Source organism: Emydura macquarii, unplaced genomic scaffold, assembly GCF_026122565.2.
Source record: "Emydura macquarii macquarii isolate MOO-44397 ecotype Brisbane River unplaced genomic scaffold, CSIRO-AGI_Emac_v2 contig_1876, whole genome shotgun sequence".
Classification (NCBI taxonomy): domain Eukaryota; kingdom Metazoa; phylum Chordata; order Testudines; family Chelidae; genus Emydura; species Emydura macquarii.
Genome location: NW_027132013.1, coordinates 13,622,195 through 13,648,574, shown reverse-complemented (window position 1 = coordinate 13,648,574; position 26,380 = coordinate 13,622,195). Strand labels below are relative to the sequence as shown.

The window sequence follows — 26,380 nt, the reverse complement described above, 5'->3', positions numbered from 1 at the left end:
CATGACTGTATTGGTAAATCAGACCCCCACAAAAGGGTGATTGATTTTAGAAATGTATGATTTTTGGTGAGGACTACACCAGCCAATAATAAATAATCATCACCACCACCCTCCACCATCTGCCACCTATGCACAAGTAAGTGAGAAAACAGCACTTTGAGATCACTGAATAAAAGGCACTACATTCACACAAACCATCATTGAAGAGATTGAAGAGACAAGGTGGGTGAGGTAATATCTTTTGTTGGTCCAATAAAACAGTGGCCCCCATCTTTTTGAGTAAAAGCCCCACCAGTTAACACTAGGTAAAACATGCACCACCTTGCCCCCCTGACCATCCCTTCACCAGCCATAATCACATATAACCCTTATAAACACATATATTGATAATAATACTAAATTACATAAATAAATAATAAATTACTTTTACCTGAATAAGAAGCTAAGCCTTCCCTGGCGCAGTTGCTACAGCACACCCCCATGTGGTCCCACCTCTTCCCCTGCCTCATGGACTGAGGATAATGGAGGCGGGCCCTGGTGGGTTGGATGGGACTACTCCAAGCCCCTACCACAAGGAGCTGTTCCTCTCCGGCTGGGTGCCCAGCCAGTGCAGGACTGGCGGGGGCTGCTTCTTCGCTTCGGCCGACATGGAGCTCAAGGCTGCTTCTCTGCTGCACCCAGTGCAGAGCTCGGGCGCGCGCGGGGTGGGGGGGCTACATGACCTCAATATTACTGAAGCCTCATGGACGCCCTATAATCTTTGGCATCCCCATGAGGGTCCTGCAATAAAAGATATTACCTCACCCACCTTGTTTTTCTAATATTCTAGGTCTGACATGGCTACTACTGCACTGCATTAAAGAGATTGGTTGATCATACAGTACCTGCCAAATCCCGTCCACCCCTGCCTGGAGGCTACAGCTCTTACCTGGTTTAATGCTTTGCTGTCTTGCTGCCGCTCGCTCCATACTGTCTTTTACACAATAATACAATTCCCGACACTGTAAGAGAAGAGTTAGATAACGTGTTTTCACACCATACACAAGCAATACGGTAACAGTGAGAGCTTAGAGCAGATCAACAACATTGACTGTTGGGTTTAATGTACGGGTGCTATGTGGTGTTGGTGGCCTGTGATATACAGGAAGTCAGACTAGATGATCTGGTGGTTCCTTTAGGCCTTAAACTCTAGACTAAGATTCTACAAAAAGGTCCCTCTCAGGAGGAAGGCCTAGGAGGAATACCAAAGGATCATTTGGTAATACATATCCAACAGTTTGTGATATACGACTACAGACTGCATCCCAATAGTTTCTAATGACTGGATATGGATAAAATTTCCTCTCTAACCACAATTTCTCCAACATTTATCCACTTCCTCTCTTCCTATCAAGCTAGACTGAGAGTTACTACTGATACAATATCTTAAATACATTTTCTTTTATTCTGCTACAGACTGAGATTGCTGGTTCACTTTTCCAGATCAAACCTCGTTTCTCTGGGTTGTCTATCCAAGTCCAGAGTATCCACCCATTTAGTTCAAACCAGCAAGTGACCTGTGCTCCATGCTGCAGAGGAAGACAAAGCCCCACCAGGGTCTCTATTAATCTGACTCAGGGGAAATTTTTCCTGACCCCCAAATCATTTAGCTCCTGAGCATATGGGCAAGACCCACCACCCAGACACCTGAGAAAGAATTCTGTGCAGTAACTCAAGACCTCTCCCCATTTATCTCCAACCATTGGAGATATTTGCTAATAGTAGTTGTGGGTGGGCCATATGTCATAGTGTAGGCAACCTCATCATACTATCCCCCTCCATAAATTTATCAAACTCAGTCTTGAAACATATTTTTAAGTAGTAGTTTTCAAGTAGTAGTTCTGCACTACTTCCCCAGGAAGGGTGTTCCAAAACTTCCCTCCTCTGATGATTAGAAACCATGTAATTTGAAACCTAAACTTATTGATAGTCAGTTTATATCCATTTGTTCTTGTGTCAACATTGGTCCTGAACTTAAATAACTCCTCTTGCCCCTGATGTTTATCCTTCTGATGTACTTATAGAAAGCAGCCACATCTCCCCATAGCCATCATTTTTTTTAGGCTAAACAAGCCAAGTTTCTTAAGTCTCCACTTATAAGGTAGGTTCTCCATTCCTCTGATCCTGCTAGTAAGCCCTTCTCTGCATCTGTTCCAGTTTGAATTAATCTTTCTTAAACATGGGAGACCAGAATTGCACACAGTATTCCAGATGAGGTCTGACCAGCGCTTTGTACAATGGTAATAACACTTCCCCCATCTCTACTGGAAATACCTTGCATGATGCATCCTATGATTGCATTAGCCCTTTTCAGAACCACATCACATTGGCATCTCAGTCATTCTGTAGTTGACCAGTATACCCAGGTCTTTCTCCTCCTCTGTCACTACTAAATGATCATCCCCAGTGTATAGTAAAAATTCTTGCTGTTAGTCCCTAAGTGCATTTTGTACTATTAAACTTCATCCCATTTCTACCCCTCCAGTGTTCAAGGTCATACAAATCTTCTCATGTGATATTCCGGTTCTCCTGTGTATTGGCAATACCTCACAACTTCGTGTAATCCGCAAATTTTATTAGTACACTTCTACTTTTTGTGCCAAGGTCATTAATGTTTAATAAGATTGGTCCCAAGACTGATCCTTCAGGAACTCCACTAGTAAGCCCTTCCAGCCCGACAATTCACTATTCAGCATGACCCGCTGCAGTCTTCCCTTTAACCAGTTCCTTACCCATTGTTTAATTCTTGTATTAATCCCCATCTTCTCCAATTTATTAATAATTTCCCATGTGGAACTGTATCAAATGGTTTACTGAAATCCAGGTAGATTAGATCTACTGCATTTCCTTTGTTGAGAAAATCTGTTATCTTCTCAAAGAAAAAGATCAGGTTGATCTGGAACAATCTACTTTTTGTAAAACCATGTTGTATTTTATCCAATTACCATTTATCTCTATGTTCTTAACTACGCTCTCAAAATCTGTACTAAGACTTTGCATACAATTGAGGTCAAACTCTCGTTTCCTGGATCACTTTTTTCCTCTCTTAAATATAGATACAATATTTGCCTACCCATCAATTCTCCAGTCATAAGGTACAAGCTGAGTTTATGGATTTATTAAAAGTCCTTGCTATTGAGCTTGCAATTTCATGTGCCAGTTCCTTTAATATTTTTAGGTTGAGGTTATCTGGGCTGCCTGATTTGGTCCCATGAAGCCATTTAAATTTGGCTTCCACCTCAGATGTGGTCATTTCTTATTCCATATTCTTGTTCCTACTAGCCACCCTGCCACTGTCCTCAGCTCTTCATTACTCATATTAAAAATTGAGGCAAAGTATTTGTTTAGGTTTGGGGCGATATCTAGATTTATCTTCAATCTCTACCCCACCCTCAGAGTTTAGCAGTCCCACTTCTTCTTTCCTTATGTTCTTTTTATTTATATGGATAAAGAATTTTTTACTATTAGTTTTAATTTCCTTTGCAAGGTCCAATTCTGCTTAACTTTTGACAGTTCTCACCTTTCCCCCTACACTTTCTGAACACCAGCTGGTAGTCAGATCCTTGCTGATCAGTCCGTTCTTCCATTCCTTGTAGGCTCTCTCAATAACTTGTTTGAAATGCTTGTTTATTCAGTTTGGTCTGCAACCCTTTCCTACAAATATTTTGCACTTGCTTGGTATACAGGCTTCTGATAGTTTCTGCAACTTTGACTTAAAGTAATTCCAAGCCTCCTCAGCATTCAGATCCTTGAGTTCTTACTTCCCTAACTAATTCCCTTAATTTTTTTAAAGTTTACCTTTTTGATATTAAGGACTCAAGTTGCACACCTATTTTTGTTTATGCTTCCATCACTGAATTATAACTCATGATTGTTTGAGCCAAGGCTGTCCTCTACAACCAGTCCTTCTATGAGGTTCTTACTATTTACCAATCTAAATCTAAAATGGCATCACCTCTTGTTGGTTCAGTGACTATTTGGTGAAGAAATCTGTTGGGTATCATATTCAGGAATATTCTGAGCCCTACTATTATTAGTAGCACTTGTCTTCCAATCTATATCTAGAAAATTAAAGTCTCCCATAATCACACATCTCCCATCGATTTCATTAAAAATATCAAAGAGGTATCTAACCCAATCAGATCCTGGTGTTCTGCAGGAGACCCCACACACTATTCCAGTGGAGCCTCCCCAAAGTGATTTTGATCCAAAACAGATTCTGTATTATTCATTCCATCACATCTAATTTCTTTAGTGTTAATCCTGTAATTAATATACAGTGCTACTCCACTATTTTTCCCTTTATTTCTGTCTTTCCTGAACAGCACATACTCTTCAATACCTATATTACAGTCATGACTACTATTCCACCATGTTTCTGTTATCTCTAGAATATCTGGTTTCACTTCCTGCACCAGTAGTTCTAGTTCCTCCATTTTGTAACCCAGGCTCCTTCCATTTCTTTAAACATTTTCTCCAGCCTGGTATAATCTTCCTTGATGCATCCCAGTGAGAATCTACAGCAGCAGTTGTTCCCACACAAAGGAAAAATCAGCTCTGATGACAGGCCTGTGTGTTCTTCTTAAGAGAGTCCCCCATTCATGTAGACCTACCTCTTGGTGTTAGAACAGAAGAAGTAAGGCTAGAGTCTTGCACTATCTGCAAGTCCTCTTGTCTTCTGTTCTCACTTGCAATTTTCTGCAAGTCATCCTCTATCCTTCTGGGACTCCAAACTATGGCTATCTCCATGGTCTCTTCCTCTCTTCTTGTAGGACTAGCCATTCTTTTCTTCCTTGCTCTCCCATCTTCTGTTACTGTCTGCCTCTCCCCTTCATTTTCCAACTCATCAAACTTGTTCCTCAGCTTTATTTCTCCTTCGCCACCTGGTCTGTTCCTCTGCCTTGTTCTCGTAGTCACATGCTTCCACTTCCACTTTCCTTATCCCAGCAGTCTACCCTCCCAATTCTCTGGTCCAGCTTGCATCTGCAAATCTTGAGGTTCTTCTTCTGCCTCCTCTCTCCTTCCCTGCATCATCTGCTCAATACCCCTCTGAAACTCAGCCATAGTTTCTAGCTGCCTCTCCAAAACACAGGTCTTTTCTTCCATCAGATCTATTAGGCAGCACTTCATACAAACCAAGCACCTTTCAGGAACCCACTGCAAAATAATGTACATATCACAGCTTCCACAACCAATCATCTTCCTTGTGTCTTCCATTTTTTGGATCAGTACCACTGCTGCCAAAGTAGCTGTCATGTCCCTCCACAGCTCCCATCAAGAAAGGGGGGAAAAACCCAAAACCAAAAATCCCAACACATACACCCTCCCCAAAACTCTCCTTACAAAATTCCCTGTTTTCAGGGGAGCTTGGCTCCGTCCTCGTGTTCAGCCCACCTGGCCAGTGGGCTGGCTCGAGCAACTCATAGGCTGGTAATTATACTCTGCCTGCAGAACGTGAGAGAGAGAGAGAGCGAGAGCGCGCGCGCAACTGCTTTCTGAAACTTCTCTATTCACCATAAACGTGGCTTATTGCCTTGTCCCCCAGAATAAAATCCTGCTGGTTTTTTTCTTTTATGTGTAACACCTTAAAATTATTTATATCAATTTTTTTGAACCTGTGTTTTTAATGAATGTCTTGTAACCTTTTTAATCTCCTGTTCTAGTTCTATTTTTTCTCGAGGTCTTTTTTCAACTGAATGTATCTGCTTATCAATTGACCCCTAAATGCTGCTTTACTCACTTCCCAGAGAAGGCTTTTTTTTGTATTATCTGTATCATTATTTGAAAGTATTTTACAATGTCCTCTTTAATTACTGCAACTTGGTCTTTGTCTTAGAGAAGCAAGCAGCTCATTTTCCAAAAAAGTGATCTTAGGGACCCATCCCAGCTATTAAATATTACTTCCACTGGTGCATGATCTGCTTCATTAAGGATTTAGAAATTAACATTAAATCTATTCTAGAATATAACTGATGAAGGTGTGAATAAAATGTGTCATCTCTTTCCCCTGGATGCAGTTCTCTCCAGCAATCTGAAAGACTGAATTACTGGCACAGAGAAGTCAATGTTGCACCTGCTTCCCTATCCCCCTTGTCTTCATCAGATCTGTCCCCCAGTAAGGAGCTAGTGTGCAACTGAATTCTCCTCCAACTATAATTTCCTCTTCCACAGAGTATCACAGAGACAAAGAAAACTTCTTAAAAGTTTTTGCTTTTGGTTGGGAGCATACACTGAACCTACTGTTGTTAATAATCCAGCAATTGTGCCCTTCAACCATATAAATCATCCCTCCTTATCCTTAAATTGAACTTTCATTTTAAAAGGTATGTTTAGCAAATATTATGCCCACTGCTCTTTTCTTTAGCTGAAGCAAAAGATGTCCACTGAATCAATTACCTTTGATGCCCATAATGTGTCCCTCCTGAAAATGAGTTTCTTGAAGTAAAACAAATCTGAATGTTTTGAGGGTTTTTTAAGTTCTATCAGGGCTTTTTTCCTTTTAATGGCATTATTTAATCCTTTAACATTCAAAGATAGCACTTGAAAAGAAAGAACAATTGATAATTTAGGTTACCGAAAAAATTGAAATTGTGATTCTTTAGCTGTTTGATGGCATAAACCTTTGTACTGCCAATGTCTCACTTGTTTTTAATTATGATGCATTCATGATTGTGTGCCTAACTGCAGCTTAGTTTCTGTTTGTAAACTTCTATATATATCTTGTATTAATTCCCACCTGCTTCCCCACTTCCTTCCCGTTACTCTAAATCCACAAATAAAATACCAGCATAACATGCCATATAATCCCCAAATGACTGTGCTTTGCTGAACTCTAGAGCCCTATGCTCTTCCCATGAACCCTTGTACTACTTCTCTTGAAATACAAAGGAGGTACAATTCTTCACCTATAGGACCTTGACCCTTGCCCGTAAGGACACATTGCCATCTGACCATTTGAGTTTTGGGGAGGATTTACACAGACCCCCCTTAAGGCTCCTTCCCCATTCCTTCTCTATTTTTTCCATTCTCCCTTTTTATTGTCCTTTATTTCCTCTACATTTAAAAATACTCAACACAGCTTCTACTGATCACCCCAATTAAAGCAAACTTTTGTTATTATTTTATTACACTGCAAGACTGAGCCTTCTCTAAAATTTCAGGCAAAAAAAGTGCATTTTACAATTCTGAAATCAGTTAGAGGCCTGTGTGAGATCAGAACTTCCATTTACAACTAACCCACTCTAAGCCCATTAGGCCCAATTCCATAGCAAGGAACTGATCTTTTGCTGACAGTCATCATTTTCAGCCTGTTATAGAGAGCACAGTGGAACTAAGTCTAAATTGCACTTTATGATAGTAAAATCACAATGGTTAAAAAAAATTCTATATTAGCAGTTAAACTATTTTCAATACCGATTCCAGAGGGGAACCACTTATTGGCAATCACCAAGCGGCAACAAATCAGTTTCCTAGTGCAGGCTGGGCCCCAGTGTAAATCCATTCTCTTCTCCTTCTCCTCCAGCTTCCAGCAATCATAACCATCAAAAGTACTTGTTCATAACCATACAACTTTTCCTCTCATGGTTTATAGTAATTTCATTACCGCCAAACCTCCTGACTCATCTTTTAAGTCCCTTAGGCATTACTTCTTCAAGGATGCTTATCATCTATAATCTGATACCATGATTTTAGGATTTACATGAGCCTTGAGATATGCAAGTTAGCTTCCCACATTACTATATTAGGAAATTGTCATCGCTCTCATCTCCACTCCATGCCCTTCCTGTGTTATCACCTTACGATCTTGTTTCATGTTCAGAGTAAGCTTTAGGGGGCAGGGGTCTATTGTTAATTGTTTAGTAAAGAATTATGCACATATATAATGCTATTGCCCTTCAATATATTACTTGTAGTTACAAATCTTTAGCTCTCTTGGAGTTCAATGTCTGTGAGCTATTAATTTTTTTCTAGCAGGTTTAATTCATTTATGTTTACTTGCAAAGTAATCCATTAGGAATTTCTGAAGCTGGAATTTTCTAGCCTCTCAGGTTCTTGAAGGGAAGGAGCGACAGATAGAGCACCATGAGAATATATGGGTCTCACCCAAGTAGTACAGACAGCGCTGGTGCTCATCACTCAACCAAGAATGACTGAGGGCATGTGGCACAGTTCTTAAAAACCCCTGCAATGGGGGGAGGGAACTTGGATAACTGTTTAAATTTTTAGTTTTTTTTATAGCTATAACTATTAACAAGCTGTTTCTTTTCCTTTCTTTTCTTGCTACACAGGTTCAAAGGAGGAGAAGAGGGACGTTCCAACTTGAGCCATGCGGTGGCAAGAGGAAACTGAGGGGGCATCGACCTGTTAGCCACAGGAAGCCTTGAGCAGACCACATGGACCACAGGAAGCGCATGCAGGTCAACGAGCACTGCTCTCAACAGTTCCGGCTCTGGCGCATGGCGTGTATGCGTACCCACGATGAAATCTACATAGGGACCATCACTCAAAGAAGAATCAGAAAATCCAAACATGTAGGTCCATGAAGAAAGACTTTTCACTGGTTCCTTCTTCTTTGCTCTGCACCTCATGGCAGTCCCAGAGTGGCAATGTTCTTATTTAGTTTTCTGTGCTTATGCCTGCCCAGTCCACAATCTACCAAAGTATTTAAAATATTTTCCTCAAGTCTGCAAAAGCAATTCCAAGATTTCGAAGAGAGAAGACCAGAATTAAACAGAGCACAATTAAAATAGGTATTAGATTTCATCTGCACTCCCCAATACAAAAAAAAAAAAAGAAGGACTGCCTAGAATAACCTTGATATGAAGAGGTAATACAAACATCAGTGCTGCTAAGCAGATACTGTAATTCAGTAATCATTACTGAGGATTCATTGCCCTCTCCCTTTCTTTAGGAACTAAAAGGTGAAATGACAGATCTACCTTCTTGGTGTAGAATTTATTCAGCTGGGTCTCCTGGCCATTCCTCCTCCAAAGACACAGCACTTTTGTTTTAGGACAGTATGTCATGTTGATGAGCTTCTCATACCACCAACGTTCGTACACAGTTCCAATGTTACTTCTCAGCACAATGCAGTCATCACATACCTGGGGGTATAAAGAGTCTTAGATGGGAATCCTCACATCATGTATCTAGCATTACTAGCTGTGCTACCATTTATTCTTGCCCCTACCTCCATGAAGAAAATGTCTCCGGTTGTATCTGTCCCAGCATGTACTACAAATGTCTGCTTCTTGATATGTCTGCTGCCACTGGGTCGGACAGACAGCTCTCGGCCACCCTAAGAAGGAAGATTTGTAGTTAATGATAAACTTCCATCTTTAATTTCTGAGATTTTATAAAAACTAGTAGATTACATCTTCTGTGTCTTCATTGGGATAAAAGGTGTGTTCTTAACTCAAGCCATCACTTATCAAGATAGGATAGCTTAAGCAAAAACAGCTACACTGCAAAACAAACACTTGTCTTGCTGTGTTCACACTAACACTATATTCACTGATGTGTAATGCAAAAATTTCTGGGGGAACATCCCATGATTCTTTCCACTGCAGTAAGCTGAACTGCTTTATGAATTCTCTCTCAGTGAATTGTGAAAGAACTTCCCTGTCTTTTCTGGGCGCACAGAGGAATTCTGAGAAGGCACTGAGGACTAGCAGAACTTGAGTGGAGAAACACTACACCCACTTAACAGTGGTCATGTTAGCCGCTGACAAGTTATGCTAACTTGAACATTAGCGTATACTCTGATGGGCCAGCCAGCTTGAGTTAAAAGCACCATTGCACTCAAACATGCGAGTTATTAATGGATTGGTGAAACTTGAGTTAAGGGCAACAAGTTATATCTCGAGTTTACTTTGCAGTCTAACTCAATCTGTTAACTCAGATGAAAACTACAAACTGCGTCATCTTCACCAGGATTTTACCTTGAGCTAAGGCATGTCTACACTACAGCAACACTGCTATGGCACTGCGCCACTGTAGGGCCACAGCGTAGATGCTTCCTACATTGACGGAAGGGGTTTTTCCATCAGTGTAGTTAATTTCTCTCTCCGAGAGGCAGTAGCTAGATCAACAGAAGAATTCGACGCTTAGGGTCAGAGCTAAGGGTCAGAGCTAGGTCAATCTAATTTTTAAGTGTGGATCAAAGCTAAGTTAACAAGTTAATAATGCCCTAAATTTTCCTAGTGAAGACAAGCTCATCTAGTCCATGCCCCATAGAAAAGTGCAGGACTAGTCCCTTCAATACATTGGTTGAAACTACAGTAAAGAACAATCATCAGGCACAGATGAACATGATATGTTGGGGAACAGTCAATACTGCTTTGGTAAAGGAAAATCATACCTCACCAATCTATTAGAATTTTTTGAGGGTGTCAAAAAGTATGTGGACAAGTGTAATCCAGTGAATCTAGTGTACTTAGACTTCCAGAAAGCCTTTGACAAGGTCCCTCACCAAAGGCTCTTAAGCAAAGAAGGCAGTCATGGGATAAGAGGGAAGGTCCTCTCATGGATCAGAAACTGGTTAAAGAATAGGAAAAAGAGGGTAGGGATAAATGGTCAGTTTTCACAGTGGAGGGGTCTCCCAAGAATCTGTAGTAGGACCATTGATGTTCAACATGTTCATAAATGACCTGGAAAAAGGGGGAAAAGGTGAGGTGGGGTAAAGTTTGCAGATGATACAAAAGATTGCAGTCAGCTTTGAACTAAATTAAGAGTTACAAAAGGATATCACAAAACTGGATGACTGGGCATCTAAACAGCAGATTAAATTCAAGGCTGATAAATGCAAACTAATGCACATTGTAAAAAATAATCCTAAATATACATACAAAATGATGGGATCTAAATTAGCTGTTACCACTGGAGAAAGATCTTGGAGTCACTGTAGATAGTTCTCTGAAAACATCCACTCAATGTGCAGCGGCAATCAAAAAAGCTAACAGAATGTTAGGAACCATAGGAAAGGGATAGATAATAAGACAGTATCATAATCCCACTATATAAATCCATGCATACTGCATGTAGTTCTGGTCACTCCATCTCAAAAAAGATACATCAGAAGCGGAAAAAGTACAGAGAAGGGCAACAAAAATGATGAAGGCTGTGGAAGAGCTTCCATATGAGGAGAGATTAAAAAGACTGGGACTGCTCAATTTAGAAAAGAGATTATTAAGAGAGGATATGATAGAGGCCGACAAAATCATGACTGATGTGGAGAGAGTAAATAAGGAAGTGTTCCTTGCCCCTTCAAATAACAAGAACCAGGGGTCACCCAATGAAATTAATAGCAGCAAGTTTAGAGCAAACATAAGGCAGTACTTCTTCACACAACATACAGTCATCCTGTGGAACTCCAGGCAGTTTTCTCTTGTTCTCCAGTTTTCACCATAAGAAGCAGTTATAACTGGAGTACAGTGCATGGTCCCTGCACTACTTCATGTACTCACAGCTAGAGCCCAGCTCTTTGAATGGGAGGAGCCAAAAGTGTAGGCTGGTGAAGTAGGCTTCCTATAGAATAAAAAAGCAGCAAAGTCCCAGGAAGATATGGCGGCTGAAGCTGGATCTAAGCTCCCCAATTCCCTGGCATATAGGAGGATAGAACTAGGAGGTTGTCTCAGTGGCCTAGCCTAGAACATTGTGGGAGCCAAGGCTCCGGGAAGAGAGCTGAGGCTACTGGAAAGCTGAGAGAGAGAGAGAGACCGACCCATTAGCAAAAAAAGTCACTGACCAATATGAATGAGTATTTTCAACTCAGCACCATAGGTGTGTGTGTTTGTGCGCAGGTATGGGGATGGGAGTGAAGGACAACAACATTACCATGGAACCTGGTCCCATTCTACTACAGAATACATAAGACTTTGCTTGTATGGAGCCAGGCTGACGAGATACATTTTGGGGAAGAATGGAGTAGCTGGAGAGATGTGGGAAGAGGCAGCAGCCATAGCAGGATGGCTAAATGGAAGAGGAGGAGGCAGTAGAAGTGGGGAGACTGCACTGGGAGGGAAAAAGAGGAAGCAGGAACCAGGCTGTGGCAAGAGTGGAGGTAAAGAGGATATTAGGGCAGGGCCTAAGTGGAAATGGGGGGAAAGCAGCAGCATGAAGAAGACTGGAAAAGTTTGCTGGAAATGGCCAGCTAGCCTGAGGAAGCAAGAGAATTTTTTAGATTGTTTTGAGGGTTTTGTTTGTTTGTTTTGTGTTTTTGAGGCAAAGGGGAGAGAAAAAAGTGAATTTTAATGCCAGGGAATGATTTTGACTGGGGGCATACCTGAAAATGTGAGAATTGAGAAATCATTTTGAATTGTTTGAGTGTGTGGGAAACGGATTTGTAATAAACTGATTGTAGGAGAAATTTATTTTGAATGTTGAGGTGAGAAGAACTAATTGGAAGTGGAGGTAAAGGGATCAATTGACAGAGTTCATAGGAGTTGACGAAAACTCTCCACCCTGCAAACTCAACCTAAAATCTGAAAGTAGAGGAGAAGAAGAACTGCATGATACTGTGGGATAGGAAGAATATGGTTTTTTTGAGATGTCGGAGGATTTGTCTGTGAGGGGGAAAACTAATTCGTGATTGTGTGGGTCAGCATAAAACTTTTCCATGCAAGCAGTTACAGTAGCTGTACTCAGATGATGTGAAACTGCAAATTTGAGTGAGACTGGGAGTTGGCTCAAGAAGTGGCTGCACTATTATGTACTAGTAAACATTCTGAAAGTTTGGGGACCCTGTCATAGAACAATTCCTCTTAATTATTTTTTTTTTAAACCAAATAGTTGTAGAATTATTATGTCCTTTCCCTCCAATTAGCTGTGTTTAGGCAAGCTATTCCTGCCTATTCAGATTCCTATACTGCATCTGTCACTGTGTTATTTGAGCATCAAGATAATTGCTCTTAATATTTTACTCCAAAGTCAATCCCTACAGTCCCCTGATCATTTTTCTACTCTTTTGGGAATTCCCTCCAATTTGTTCACAAATTAACCTGCAATGCCAGAAAAGTATAGATTGCTGATAACTTTATTGTATCAAGTTATTGTTAGCCTTTTAAATAACATATTGCATATAAAAGCTATATTGAGAGAAAATTAACATTGCACAATAACACACTCAAGTCAGGAATGAGAAAGCCAGTGCTGACCATGTGTACCTTCTGTGTATGCATTCTTATGTTACAGTTTTTAATTATGTGATTGCATACTATTCCTCAAATCATACCACCACATAACCTTAGTTATATATTTAGTAATCCCTGCAGACTCACTATATATAAAATATGTACAGTATATTTACAACAACAGTCTTGTCACATAAGTTTTGTTTTCCCAAAAAGTCAGTTTGCATTTTAATTAAAAATATTTCAAATCAAGAAAGCCAATGTCCTGGCTCCTCAAAAGCTCTAGAGGCCCAGGGATGAACTGGAGACTAATTCCTCTATTGTCTCTCCTCCCAGAAGAGGGCAGGGATATGGTGTCATTAATTTTTTCTTTACTCACTAGGCTAGCCACTTTGTCTAGTAATTCGTTTATTTGCTGGCTGTGCATCAATCCAATATGCGATTTCCCCATCAAACGACGCACCTTCTTCTTAATGTCAGTCTTGCTCACCTAGGAAGCAGGTACAAGACAAAACAGATAAGTTCTCTTCAGAAACAGGAATAGGTGCAGGTAAATAGGACAAGTAAAGAAAAACCACAGGGATGGATGGCCATGTATCCCACGCAACCCTCTTATGAGGAAAGGGAATGCAATTTTCTTGTCCATGTTTAAGGTGGTGGGGGTGGAAGACAATGTCACTAAATGTTGTTACTGCTATTCAACAGCATTGAGTATAGAAATATTGTTAGAAATTGCCAGCAGGACACAGTGTGCAAACTACACACTATTTCACTGTGGCTAAAGTGAACATGGGTCACAAGGCATGAATACTAAGGATAAATTAATGATGTAATATAGCAATCTAGCCCCCTGATTCTCATTAACAGCAATCAGAGTGCGTGCAGCTTAATTCTTGTACATTGTTCTGAAAATGTACACCTTCACGTATAGTTGTACCTAGCCACACACCACCACCAATAGAATGTCTTGTGCCTAGCAAAGGGAAGGAACAGAGTATCACCTTCATCATAAGCATGTAGGCAATCATGTTGTGCAGTAGCGTAGCCAGTAAGCGGTCTTCGTCATCCTCTAAACGCTTTCGGTCATGTTCTCCCAGTGATAAGTACCTATGAGAAGAACCAGTTGTGAACAGAGCAAGGAATGCCTTTCATCCAACTCACTGCACCACTGAAGGGAGACAAAGCCACTGTCTATAGGAGACAGAGGCAAAGGAATCAAAGCACAGAGCAGTAAATGGGCATTTCCCAGTAGGAAATGTTCTCGGCAGAGTGCTAATTAATTAAAGGGTAATCATCTGTTTCTCCAACACTAAAACACTAAACTATTAAAAACTATTTACAAATTGTATTAATAAATTCAAAGAAAAAGATTGAAGAGGAGAAGGAGGATTCTGACTCAGGGCATACTGTGTTAAGAAGGAATTAGAGAGGGATTGGTCCACACTGCCTTTTATACTCTCAGTTTGTAGCATGAGGAGAACCAGTGGACACTGCTTACTAAAAAATTTCTGGACTTGGGCACATGGTACACATGTGTACCCACATATAGAATACCCACAGAGACTATCACTCAAAAAAGAATCAACTGTTTCCCCAACAGACCCAGTGAGCAGGTTCCCTTCATGATCTGCAGGGCCAATCTAAGGAGGTACAATACAGAATATAGAGGGGAAATCTAATGAACAACTTAGATGTCTGTACACTAATGCAAGTACTGTGGGGAATAAACAGGAAGAACTAGAAACACTAGTGAATTATCACAATTACTACATGACTGGCATCACAGAGACCTGGTGAGATAATTCACATGACTAGAATATTGGTACAGAAGTGTACAGCTTGTTCAGGAAGGACGGGCAGGAAAAAAAGACAGATGTTACCTTGTATATCAAAGATGTATACACTTGCACTGAGGTCAAGATAGAAGTGGGGAGGCAGACCTGTTGAAAGTCTCTGAGTAAGAATAAAAGGGGTAAAAAAACAAGGGTGATGTCATGATAGGGGATCTATTATAGACCACCTAACCAGGAAGAAGAGGTGGATGAGGCTGGTTTTTTTTTTTTTAAAACAACTGTCAAAATCATCCAAAGCACAGGCCTTGGTGGGGGGAAGGACTTTAACTATCCAGATATCTGTTGGGAAAATAATAAAACAACAAGCTCTTGAAATTCATTGGACAAAGTAGAGAAAGTGACTAGAGAGAGGCTGTTCTAGATTTGATTCTGACAATTAGGGAGAAACAGGTTGAGAATTTGAAGGTGGAAGGCAGTTTGGGGAAGTGATCAAGAAATGAAAGAGTTTATGATTCTAAGGAATGATAGGTGGGAAAACAGCAGAATAAAGACAATGGACTTGAAGAAGGCAGACTTTAGCTAACTCAAAGAATTGGTAAATAAGAAGGAAGCAAGTCTAAGGTAAGAGAGTTCAGTATTAAGGGCACAAAGCAAACTATCCCAATGCATAGGAAAGTATGGTAAGCTTAACCAGGAAATCTTCAGTGCCCTGAAACTCAAAAAAGAGTCATACAAAAAGTGGAAACTAGGTCAAATTATGAAAGGTAAATATAAAAGAAAACACCACAAACATGTAGGGATTAGAAAGGCTAAGGCAGAAAACGAGATTAAATTAGCTAGGACATAAGCAGTAACAAGACAACATTTTACAAATTGTGGCGAGGTGGGCCTGTTTGGCCCCATGGGTCTGCGCTCCCTACGGCTATGCCGGTGGTGTGGCTGGGTGGGAACGGGGGGGAGGGGGCCCGGTCCCGCCCTCTACCCTGGGCCCCGACCCAGGGACCCTGCGAGCCTCAAACAGTTTAGTCCAGGGGCTACTACCTTCCCTGGGTCGCTCGTCTGTAGCCCCCCGGGCTTGTGGTCCTCCTTCAGTCTCTTTGGGGCCAGCATCCTCTGGTCTTGCCTGGACAGGCTCCTTCTTAACTCCCATGGCTGGGTGCTCTTGCCACACCCACACTAGCTCCTCCACCAGCTCCACACCTTGCAGCAGCTCTGCTCCACTCTACTCCGCTCCTCCACTGACTCCATGCCTCGTAGCAGCTCTACTCCGCTCCTCCACTCAACTCCCTCTCAGCTGCCCCCATCTGCCTGACTGGGAGGCTTTTAACTGCTGGGGCAAGCTCCTTGATTGGCCTCAGCTGGCCTAATTGGCCTAATTGCCCTGGAATAGCCCCAGCTGGATTACCTAGGGAACAGGGATTTGCTAAACCTGGGGCTGATATATATGCATTCCAGCACCCTCCTATAGCCGTCAGGGCTGGCCCGGTCACAAAATTCATTAGAAGAAAGAGGAAGATCAAGGACAGAATAGGCCTATTACTCAATCAGGAGGGAAAGACAACAGAAAACACAACAATGGCCAAAGCATTATATGCCTTTTTTGTTTCAATTTTCACCAAAAAGGTTAGCAGTGATCAGACTTACTAACATCAGTGTAAATGGGGTAGGATCTGAAGCTAAAATAGAGAAAGAACAAGTTAAGAATTACTTAGGCCAGGTCTACACTACAGACCTGTATCGGTATAACTATGTTGCTCAGGGGATGTGAAAAATCCACATCCCTGAGTGACACAGTTATACCAGTCTAACCCCCTGTGTAGACAGCGCTATGTCGATGGGTGAACTTCTCCCATCCACACAGCTACCACCTCTCAAGGAGATGGACTAACTATGCTGACAGGTGAAGGTATCTCGTCAACATAGTAGCACCTTCATTGTATGTGAAGACAAGCTCCTAGACAAGTTACATGTCTTCAGGTCAGCAGGGCCTGATGAAATACCTCCTGGAATACTTAAGGAACTGTATGAAGAGATCTCAGAACCATAAACGATTATCTCTGAGAACCCATGGTAGACAGAAGAGATCCAGAGGACTGGAAAAGGGCAAATACAGTACCCATCTATAAAAAAGGAGAATAAGAACAAACCATGGAATTCTAGACCTCTCAGTTTAACTTCGGTATCCAGAAAGATATTGGAGCAAATAATCAAACAATTTGCAAGCACTTAGAAGATAAAGTGATAAATAATAGTCAGCATGGATTTGTCAAGAACAAAACATGTCAAACCAACCTAATATTTTTCTTTGACAGGGTAACCAGCCTTGTGGATAGAGCCTAGTGGATTTTATCTGAATAGGACCAAACAGATTTTAGTAAGGCTTTTGACACTGTCTCACATGATCTTCTCATATGCAAACTAGGGAAACATAACTTAGATGAAGCTACTATAAGGTGGGGGCACAACTGGTTGGAAAACTGTATTCCAAGTAAAATGGTTCACAGTCAAACTGGAAGGGCATATTGAGGGTGGTCCCACTGGGATTGTCCTGGGCCCAGTTCTATTCAACATCTTTTTAAATGATTTGGATTTTTGCGGATGTTTGCAGATGATACCAAGCTGGAAGGGGTTGCAAGTGCTTTGGAGGACAGAATTAGAATTCAAAATGATCTTGACAAAATAGAGTAGTGGTCTGAAATAAATAGGAGGAAATTCAATATGGGCAAATGCAAAATACTATGCTCAACAGGGAACAATCAATTGCACAAATACAAAATGGGAAATGACTACCTAGAAAGGAATACTGCAGAAAAGCACCTGGGGGTTATACTGGATCACAAATTGAATATGAAACAACAAAGTAATACTGTTGCCAAAAAAACAAACAATTCTGGTATGATTAGCAGAAGTGTTGTAAGCAAGATGCAAGAATTCTTCCATTCTACTCAGCACTGATAAGGCCTCAATCGGAGTACTATATCCAGTTCTGGGAACCACACTTTGGGAAAGATATAGACAAAGAGTAAATCTAGAGGATAGTTACAAAAATGATTAAAGGTCTAGAAAATATAATCTATGAGGAAAGATTGAAAAAATATTGGGTTTGTTTAGTCTGGAGAAGAGAAAACTGAGAGTGGACATAATCACAGTCTTCAATTATGTAAAAGGTTGTGATAAAGAGGAGGGTGATAAAGTGTTTTCCTTATTCACTAAGGGCAGAACAAGAAGCAATGGGCTTAAATTGCAACAAGGGAGGTTAAGGTTAGACATTAAAAAAACTTCCTAGTTGTCAGGGTATTTAAGCACTAGAACAAATTGCCTAGGGGAGTGGTGGAATCTCCGTCATTGGAGGTTTATAAGAAGAGGTTAGAAAAACACCTGTCAGGGATGGTCTAGATGAGGGGTTCTCAAATTGGGTGTCATGACTCCTCGGGGGGGGGGGGGGGTAACAAGCTCATTATGGGGTGGGGGGTCATGAGTTGTCAGCCCCCATGCATGCTGGTAAGAATGGCATGGCATGGGGGGAGTCATCACTTGTGTTGGGGGGGTCGTTACAGCCTGAAATATTTTCAAAGGGGGTCCCAGCAAAAAACGTTTGACAACCCCTGGTCTAGATAATACTTAGACCTGCCTCAGTGCCGGGGATTTGACTAGAAAACCTATCTAGGTCCCTTCCAGTCCTACATTTCTGTCAATCTATTTCTTATTTTCCCCATCTGCAACTGCTTGATGGCCATCACATGGTCTCAGTGGTGCAACAGTCTGCTCAGTACAAGAGCAACCTCTCTGGAACTACTTCCCCTTGCTCTGCAGCTCCATAGAGCTTGTACAGGAAGTGGTTACTTTTCAGGCCTAGGGCCCTCTCTTCTCTCACACCCTCTGACCAGTGAAGCAGCTGCTCTTCAAACTTCGTGGTTCCTTTTGTTTCCCTGCCTAACAAAATCACTCCTATTCTAGCCTCCAGCCCCCAGACTGAGAGCTGAGTGTGGGTGGCTGACTGGCTGGTGATTGGCTATAGATGGGGTGAGGGGCTGACAGTGGAGAACAGAATTTGATGGGTTGAGGAAAGCAAGATTGAGGGGGTACAAGACGAGTAGGAGGAAGGGTGAGAGATTAAAGATGGGATGGCTCTAATGGGTGGCACAGTCAACAAATGCCCATGGGTGTAGAGTACACGAAGTGCTACAGATGAGCATTGCAACCCTTTGATCTCAAAACAAAGCCAGCTGTGGAGCAACTCAGTCCCTGCCAGATTTACAACTATCATACTCTTTTGCTCTTCTCCCAGCACTCTTGTTACTATGCTCTCCCTCATTCCACTCTTCTACTCCTGCCATCACCTGCTAAACTAGCCCTTAGCATTCTTTCCTCTGCAGAGGGGGCTTTAGGCATCTTGGAGCCTGAACAGCCTTCCTTCCCCCATCTGCATCTGAATGAGTGCTAGGAGAGCAGGAGAAAGCACAGCTGGCTATGTGCAAGAGGAGAGGACGTTTAGCAAAACTAAAGCATGAGAAACAAAATAAGTTTATTGATTTTTAAAAAAAATTAAGTTACTGACAAAATACCACAACAAACAACATGCACATTGGATTGCCATACACAAACATCTTTAGAGCAGTCCACAAAATATATGGTAATCTACCTGTAAATGTTGTTCTTCAAGATGCGATGTAGATGTGTATTCTACTTTGGTGTGTGCATGCCCCATGCACCGGAATCAGAGGACTTTGCCTAGCAGTACCCAGAGGGGTGGTGCTCATGCCTTGAGCCCCAGCTCCTTTCCTGCCCATATAAAGGCAACACCACCCTGACCCCCTCAGCTACTTCTCATCAAAGGTCAGAAGCACAGACTCTGATGCAGACAGGATGGACAGTGGGTCGTGGAATACACGTCTGCATCACATCTCGGAGAAAAACAATTACAGGTAGCTAACAGTTTTTTCTTCTTTAAGTAGATGCAGCTGTGTATTCTCCTTAGGTGACTCACAAGCGGTACTCAGGGGAGGTGGGACTCGGAGGTTATGTAAACAAGGACTGCAGGATTGCCTCCCAAAGTTTGCATCTGATCTGGCTGCAGCATTAATGGCATTGTGGTTTGTTAAAGTATGCACAGAGGACCAAGTGGCAGCCCTGCAAATGTCCAATGTAGAACATCACTTAAAATGCCATCGACGCTGCCTGTGCTCTCCTAGAATGGGCTCACACCCTTTCAGAAGGCGTAGCGTAGGCTACTTCATATGCAGTCATGATACAGGAAGTTATCCACAAGGACACTGTCTGTGAAGAGACCACTTGCCCCTTCATTTCATCTGCATATGAAATGAACAAGATGAGGAGCAGAAAGGTCTGGACTTAGTCAGATAAAAAGCTAAACATTGCTGGCCATCCAATGTGTGAAGATGTTAAACGCAGTTTAGGTAGGAACACTGGTAAATATATAGCTTGGTTCAAATGAAACTGGAAAATCATTTTGGATTAAAATTTAGGGTGTGGCCGTAAGGTTAGTTTGTCTTTAGAAAATTGCATGTAAGGCGGCTCTGCCATCATAGCCTGTAACTCACCCACCCTCCCTGCAGACGATATCACAAGGAAGGCAGTTTTCTGACACAGAAAGGAGAAAGAGGAAGTTGCCAGAGGCTTGAACGGAGGTCCCATAAAAGCTGCTAAAACAGTATTAAGATCTCACAAAAGAACTGACTCTTTAATCAGTGGATGGAGATGAATAATTCCTTTCAAGAACCTCAAAGCCATGGGGTTTGTTGTCTCTCGTGGTGAACAGGTCAACAGTTCGGATGCCCCAAACTGCGAGAATGAACCACATGACACGGAGTTTCATGGACCATTAGTGATTCAGGGAGAAATTTCTGCTGAGGTGATCAGGCAGGTGATTCTGGACCTCAGGTAAGTGATCGGCCATGGGGATAATGGTCTCCCCAATGCAAACTGCCAGAGCCTGATCACCTCCTGACACAGCATGTTGGAGTGTGCTCTTCCCTGTATGTTCACATAATATATCACGGTGCCATTGTTGGTGAGTATGAGAACCACTGAGTTTCTGGTGTGATTTTGAAAGGTCTGACAGGCACTGTAGATTGCATGAAGCTCCAGGACATACATATGAAGAGAAGTTGCCTTTTTTGACCACAGGCCCTCAATTTTCAGAGATCCCAGAAGCAGCCCCCCTAACCTATTAACTTAGTGGTATTGCTGCTGAAGTTCCTCTTCACAGCCAGAATATATACTCCCAAAGAACATAAAGTAGCTCAGGAGTCTTTAAAACAGCACAGGATTTCATTGATTTTTTTCTGAAAACAAAACTGTGCCATCGATTGGTAAGTCTTCAACTGGGTGCCATGCCTGAATTCTGCAATTACGAGTCCCTCCTCATGGTCACAGCTGACACCATAATTCTGGCCACGGCACCCACTACGTCCAGAGCTGAGTGCAACAAAGGTCTTGGCCACCATATGCCCTTCTGCAATGAATGCCATAAAACTCTTCTCTGGAGAGTTCTGGCAACTTGTCCACTAACTTCATACTGCTTTTCTCTGAATGCTTTACCGTGGGAAGCAATGAAGCTGGAGTGTTCCAGAGGGCCTTTGCAGGCTCCAAGAGAGCCTCATTTATTGGGAGGGCTACTCTTCCCGGAACTGATGATTGGAGAATATCCAGCAGCTCATGCACATTCATACAAAGGGTAGGAATAAATGGTCAGTTTTCAGAATGGAGAGAGGTAAATAGTGATGTCCCCCAAGGGTCTGTACTGGGACCAGTACTGTTCAACATATTTATAAGTAATCTGGAAAAAGGGGTAAATAGTGAGACAGCAAAATTTGCAGATAATACAAAGCTACTCAAAATAAATAAGTCCAAAGGGACCTTACAAAACTGCGTGACTGTGCAACAAAATGGCAGATGAAATTCAGTTCTGATAAATGTAAAGTAATGAACATTGGAAAACATAATGCCATCTATACATATAAAATGATGGGATTTAAATTAGCAGTTACTACTCAAGAAAGAGATATTGGAGTCATTGTGGATAGTTCTCTGAAAACATACATTCAATGCGCAGTGGCAGTCAAAAAAGCTAACAGAATGTTCAGAATCATTAGGAAAGAGATAGATAAGACTGAAAATATATTGCCTTTTTATAAACCCATGGTATGCTCACATCTTGAATACTGCGTGCAGATCTGGTCGCCCCAGCTCAAAAACGATATATCGGAATGGAAAAAGCTACAGAATGATTAGGGGTATGGAAAAGATTCCAAATGAGGAGAGATTAATAAGACTGGGACTTTTCAGCTTGGAAAAGAGATGACTAAGAGGGGATATTATAGAAGTCTATAAAATCATGACTGGTGTGGAGAAAGTAAATAAGAAATGAGAAGGAGTAAATAAACCTAACACAAGAATTAGGGGGTCACCAAATGAAAGTAATAGGCAGCAGGTTTAAAACAAACAAAAGGAAATATTTCTTAACACAACAAACAGTCAACCCATGGAACTCCTTGTCAGAGGATGTTGTGAAGGCCAAGACTATAATGGGGTTCAAAAAAGAACTAGAGAAGTTCATGTAGGACAGGTTGATCAACGCCTATTAGCCAGATGGGCAGGGATTGCTGTTTGCAGAAGCTGGGAATGGGTGATGGGATGGTTCACTTTATGATGACTTGTTCTGTTCATTCCTTCTGAAGCACCTGACATTGGCCACTGTCAGAAGATAGGATATTGGGCTAGATGGACCGATGGTCTGACCCAATATGGCTATTTTTATGTTCTTATACTTTCCTGCAGGAATTCCACCTGGATACCCGAGGTAGCGGCCATTCGCTTCAGGTGGTCCTGATATACACTAAAGTCCCCAGGTACTGTGAGAGAGGAAGATTCCAGCACAGTGGAGTCATCTGGAGAAGACGAGGGGCCGTTATGCTGCACGGACGATGGGTCCTGTTGCTGCACCACAAGAGAGGCATCAGTACTGAGGCTAATGGCGGTACCAAGCTCGATGAAGGGATCTGCCACCAAGACAATTACAGTGCTGAAGGATGCACCAATGTCGAGGGGACCTTTGGTGCCAAGCCTCAACTCCATAATCTGATGCCTGGGCTGTGCCTCTCTGTGACAGCCAGAAGGTGCAAGAGTACAACAGAGGTCAAGACGGTAGAAGTCATGCCATCAGTGAACTCTTGAACCAGTGGTGTCTGGGACTGAGAGGCAAAGCAGACCTGATGCCACCTGGTATGCCGCTGGCATGAAGACATTCGGCACTGGTGCAGACGTCAATGGTACTGGACTCAATGGACGTCTCATGGCTAGAACCAGAGTCGCTGGTATGGGCTCTCACTGATCTTGGTACCAGGGAACAGTTAGACGGACCTGCTCCATTCCACATGCTGCAGGGAATATGGTACCAGTCAGCACTCTTCTTAGAAGATGAGGAGGAGTCTTCCTGAACCCTGGAATGGTCCTGATTAAGTTTTATGGGACCTCTTCCTTCCCATACAGCTCCTCTTACTCGAGCATGGAGAGGCATCACTTGCTGTATCCAAACGTGGCCGCTGATCAGATCGGGTGCCAAAGTGAGCCTCATGGCCTGCTCCAGCAGATGCTGCTTCAGCTACAAATCTTTTGCCATCTGAGACCTCTTTGTGAATGACTTGCAGGTGGAGTACTGCTCTTTAACATGTCCTTTACCAAGACACAACAAGCACCTCATGTAGGGATCACTGTAGAGCATGGCCGTCACACAAGTTGTACAATGCTTGAGCCCTGGTGAGGGCATCAGACTGGGCAGACTACTACTCTAACTAATACTAAACTTAACCTAAGCTATTACTAACTACTGTATACAAGAAACTTTTCTCAGAAACTGAGACCAAAAGGTGCAAAGTGAAAAACATCATTTGGAACTCTGACTCTAGCCAAGGGCTATACGAAGGAAATGAGGGGGTTGGGGCCCTTATATGGCCAGGGGAGGGGCCAGGGCGGCAAGGCTTCAGTGCCACCCCTACAGGTATTGATAGGCAAAGTTCTCTGGCACTGGTGTGTGCACACACCGAAGTAGAATACCTGGCTGCATCTACTCAAAGAACTTGAATTTAATCCCCGGCACCCCACCCAGTTTACCATTAGAACATTCATAAACTTTGGTTAAACTGAAAGGAGTTATGCTCAAGTATTGAGAGTTGCTCCAAAGAGATTGTCCATGCTAATTATGCCTACTTGTAGGCTCTGGGATGGTGGGGGCATCAGGTCTCATGAAGAGAAGGGAGCAAAGAGAACTGCTTCTCCAAGCGAATGGGGAGGGGATTCTTCACAGAAATTAAGATATAGGCTGGGGGAAAGATAATGCAGCTTCAATAGCTGGCCTGCATCTCGCTAATTGATGTTGCTCTGTTCCCTCCATCCATCCAGCTTTTTCCTGCTTCTCCTGCTGTGCTGGCTCTCCCAGAATCCCACAATGAACCCTACCACCAAGGCCACAAATTCATTAGTTCACTGGATCCTTATCCTCAAATCCACTGCTGGTTATTGGGTAGATGGGAGAAAGATCTGGGACATAGAGATTAAGAGGGAGGAAAGAAGAGAATGTGAGTACAACACAGGGAAAGGAAGAGGAAAACACAGGAGAGAAAGACAGAGAGAAAGAAATAGGAAAAACAGTTAAAACAAAAATGTACACAGAAAAAAAGAAGCAGAGTTAAAGATGGGACAGAAGGAAGAACAAAAGGAAGGGAGATACAGTAAAGTACATTTTAATAGGATTTCAAACAGATAAATATTACAATCAAATTCATGCTGTTTGAATCTAGAGAGCTAAGTGTATGCAGTGCCGTATGATCTGTGCTGGAAATGCACCCCACAAAATAAGGAAGTCTCTCCTAAAAGCCTTAATTGTTACTAATCTCTTCGGGAAAAAATTTCAAAAGCAGCTAAGTGACTTAGGAGCACAAGCTCCATTTATACAAGTGACTTAAGGCTCCTAAATCCCATTGACTTTCAATTAGACTTAGAAGCCCCAATCACTTTAAAAATGGGATTTAGTCTCCTAAAACATTGATGAGCTTTAAAATTTTTTACCCTATATCTACATATTAGCATCTGAACTGAGAGGAAATGGAGAGGTAAATATTTTCTTGCTTTTAGTAGAACTTTTCCTTTTTTGTATAAACTACCCTACTAGGGATGGCTTTTATCCCTGACTCAAAGATATTTCTGAAAAGTGGCTCCTCCCCCTGACCCCAAGGCTTTTTTTCCATCCTTCTTTTTTAGCCTTTACAAATTACTTAATACTTTCTGGATGCTCAAAAGGTATTGCTCAGGCTGCTTCAGCCTTCAAGTCCAGCCCTTCTACCCCAACTTATTATCATCTCTCCAACTCCTTTACTTTTGTCCACTCTGCTTGTATCTATTCATCTTTCTTTGACAGGGTAACAAGCCTTGTGGATACGAAAGAAGTGGTAGAAGTGGTATATCTTGACTTCAGTAAGGCTCTCTCACATGACCTTCTCATAAGCAAACTAGGGAAATACAGCCTAGATGGAGCTACTGTAAGGTTAATGCATAACTGATTGGAGAACAATTCCCAGAGAGTAGTTATCAGTGGTTCACAATCAAGCTGGAAGACCATAACAAGTGGGGTCCCGCAGGGATGGTCCTGGATCCAATTCTGTTCAATGTCTCCATAACTGATTTAGATAATGGTATAGAAAGTACACTTACGAAGTCTGCAGACGACACCAATCTGAAAGAGGTTGCAAGTGCTTTGGAGGATAGGATTAAAATTCAAAATGATCTGGACAAACTGGAGAAATGGTCTGAAGTAAACAGGATGCAATTCAATAAGGACAAATGCACAGTATTCCACTTAGGAAGGAACAATCAGATGCACTCTGACAAAATGGGAAATGATTACCTAGAAAGGAGTACTGCGGAAAGGGATCTGCGGCTTATAGTGGGGATCACAAGCTAAATGAGAGTCAACAGTGTTACACTGCAAAAAAAAAAAAAAAAAAAAAAAGGCAAACATCCATCTGGGATGTATTAGCAGGAGTGTTGTTAGCAAGACACAAGAAGTATTGTTCCACTCTACTCCGCGTTGATGAGGCCTCAGCTGGAGTATTGTGTCCAGTTCTGGGCACCATATTTCAGGAAAGATGTGGACGAATTGGAGAAAGTCCAGAAGGGAGCAACAAAAATTAGTCTAGAAAACTGAGGAAAGATTGAAAAACTGGGTTTCTTTAGTCTGGAGAAGAGAAAACTGGGGTGTGGGAGACGACATGATTACAGTTTTCAAGTACATAAAAGGTTGTTACAAGTAGGAGGGAGAAAAAATGTTCTCATTAACCTTTGAGGATAGGACAAGAAGCAATTGGCTTAAATTGCAACAGGGGAGGTTTAGGTTGGACATCA

At 42.0% G+C, this 26,380-nt stretch overlaps 1 protein-coding gene across 1 annotated transcript in view; it reads right to left on the bottom strand.

Annotated features, from left to right (window-relative positions):
• Positions 1-26,380, bottom strand: part of MADD (MAP kinase activating death domain) — a 133,617-nt gene that overhangs the window by 24,509 nt on the left and 82,728 nt on the right. Inside the window, exons 28-32 of the mRNA XM_067557708.1 lie at positions 14,171-14,276; positions 13,549-13,659; positions 9,230-9,337; positions 8,979-9,143; positions 929-1,001 (exon numbers count right to left, since the gene is read on the bottom strand). Coding sequence (XP_067413809.1) covers positions 929-1,001; positions 8,979-9,143; positions 9,230-9,337; positions 13,549-13,659; positions 14,171-14,276 — 563 coding nt within the window. The remainder of the gene's footprint in view (positions 1-928; positions 1,002-8,978; positions 9,144-9,229; positions 9,338-13,548; positions 13,660-14,170; positions 14,277-26,380) is intronic.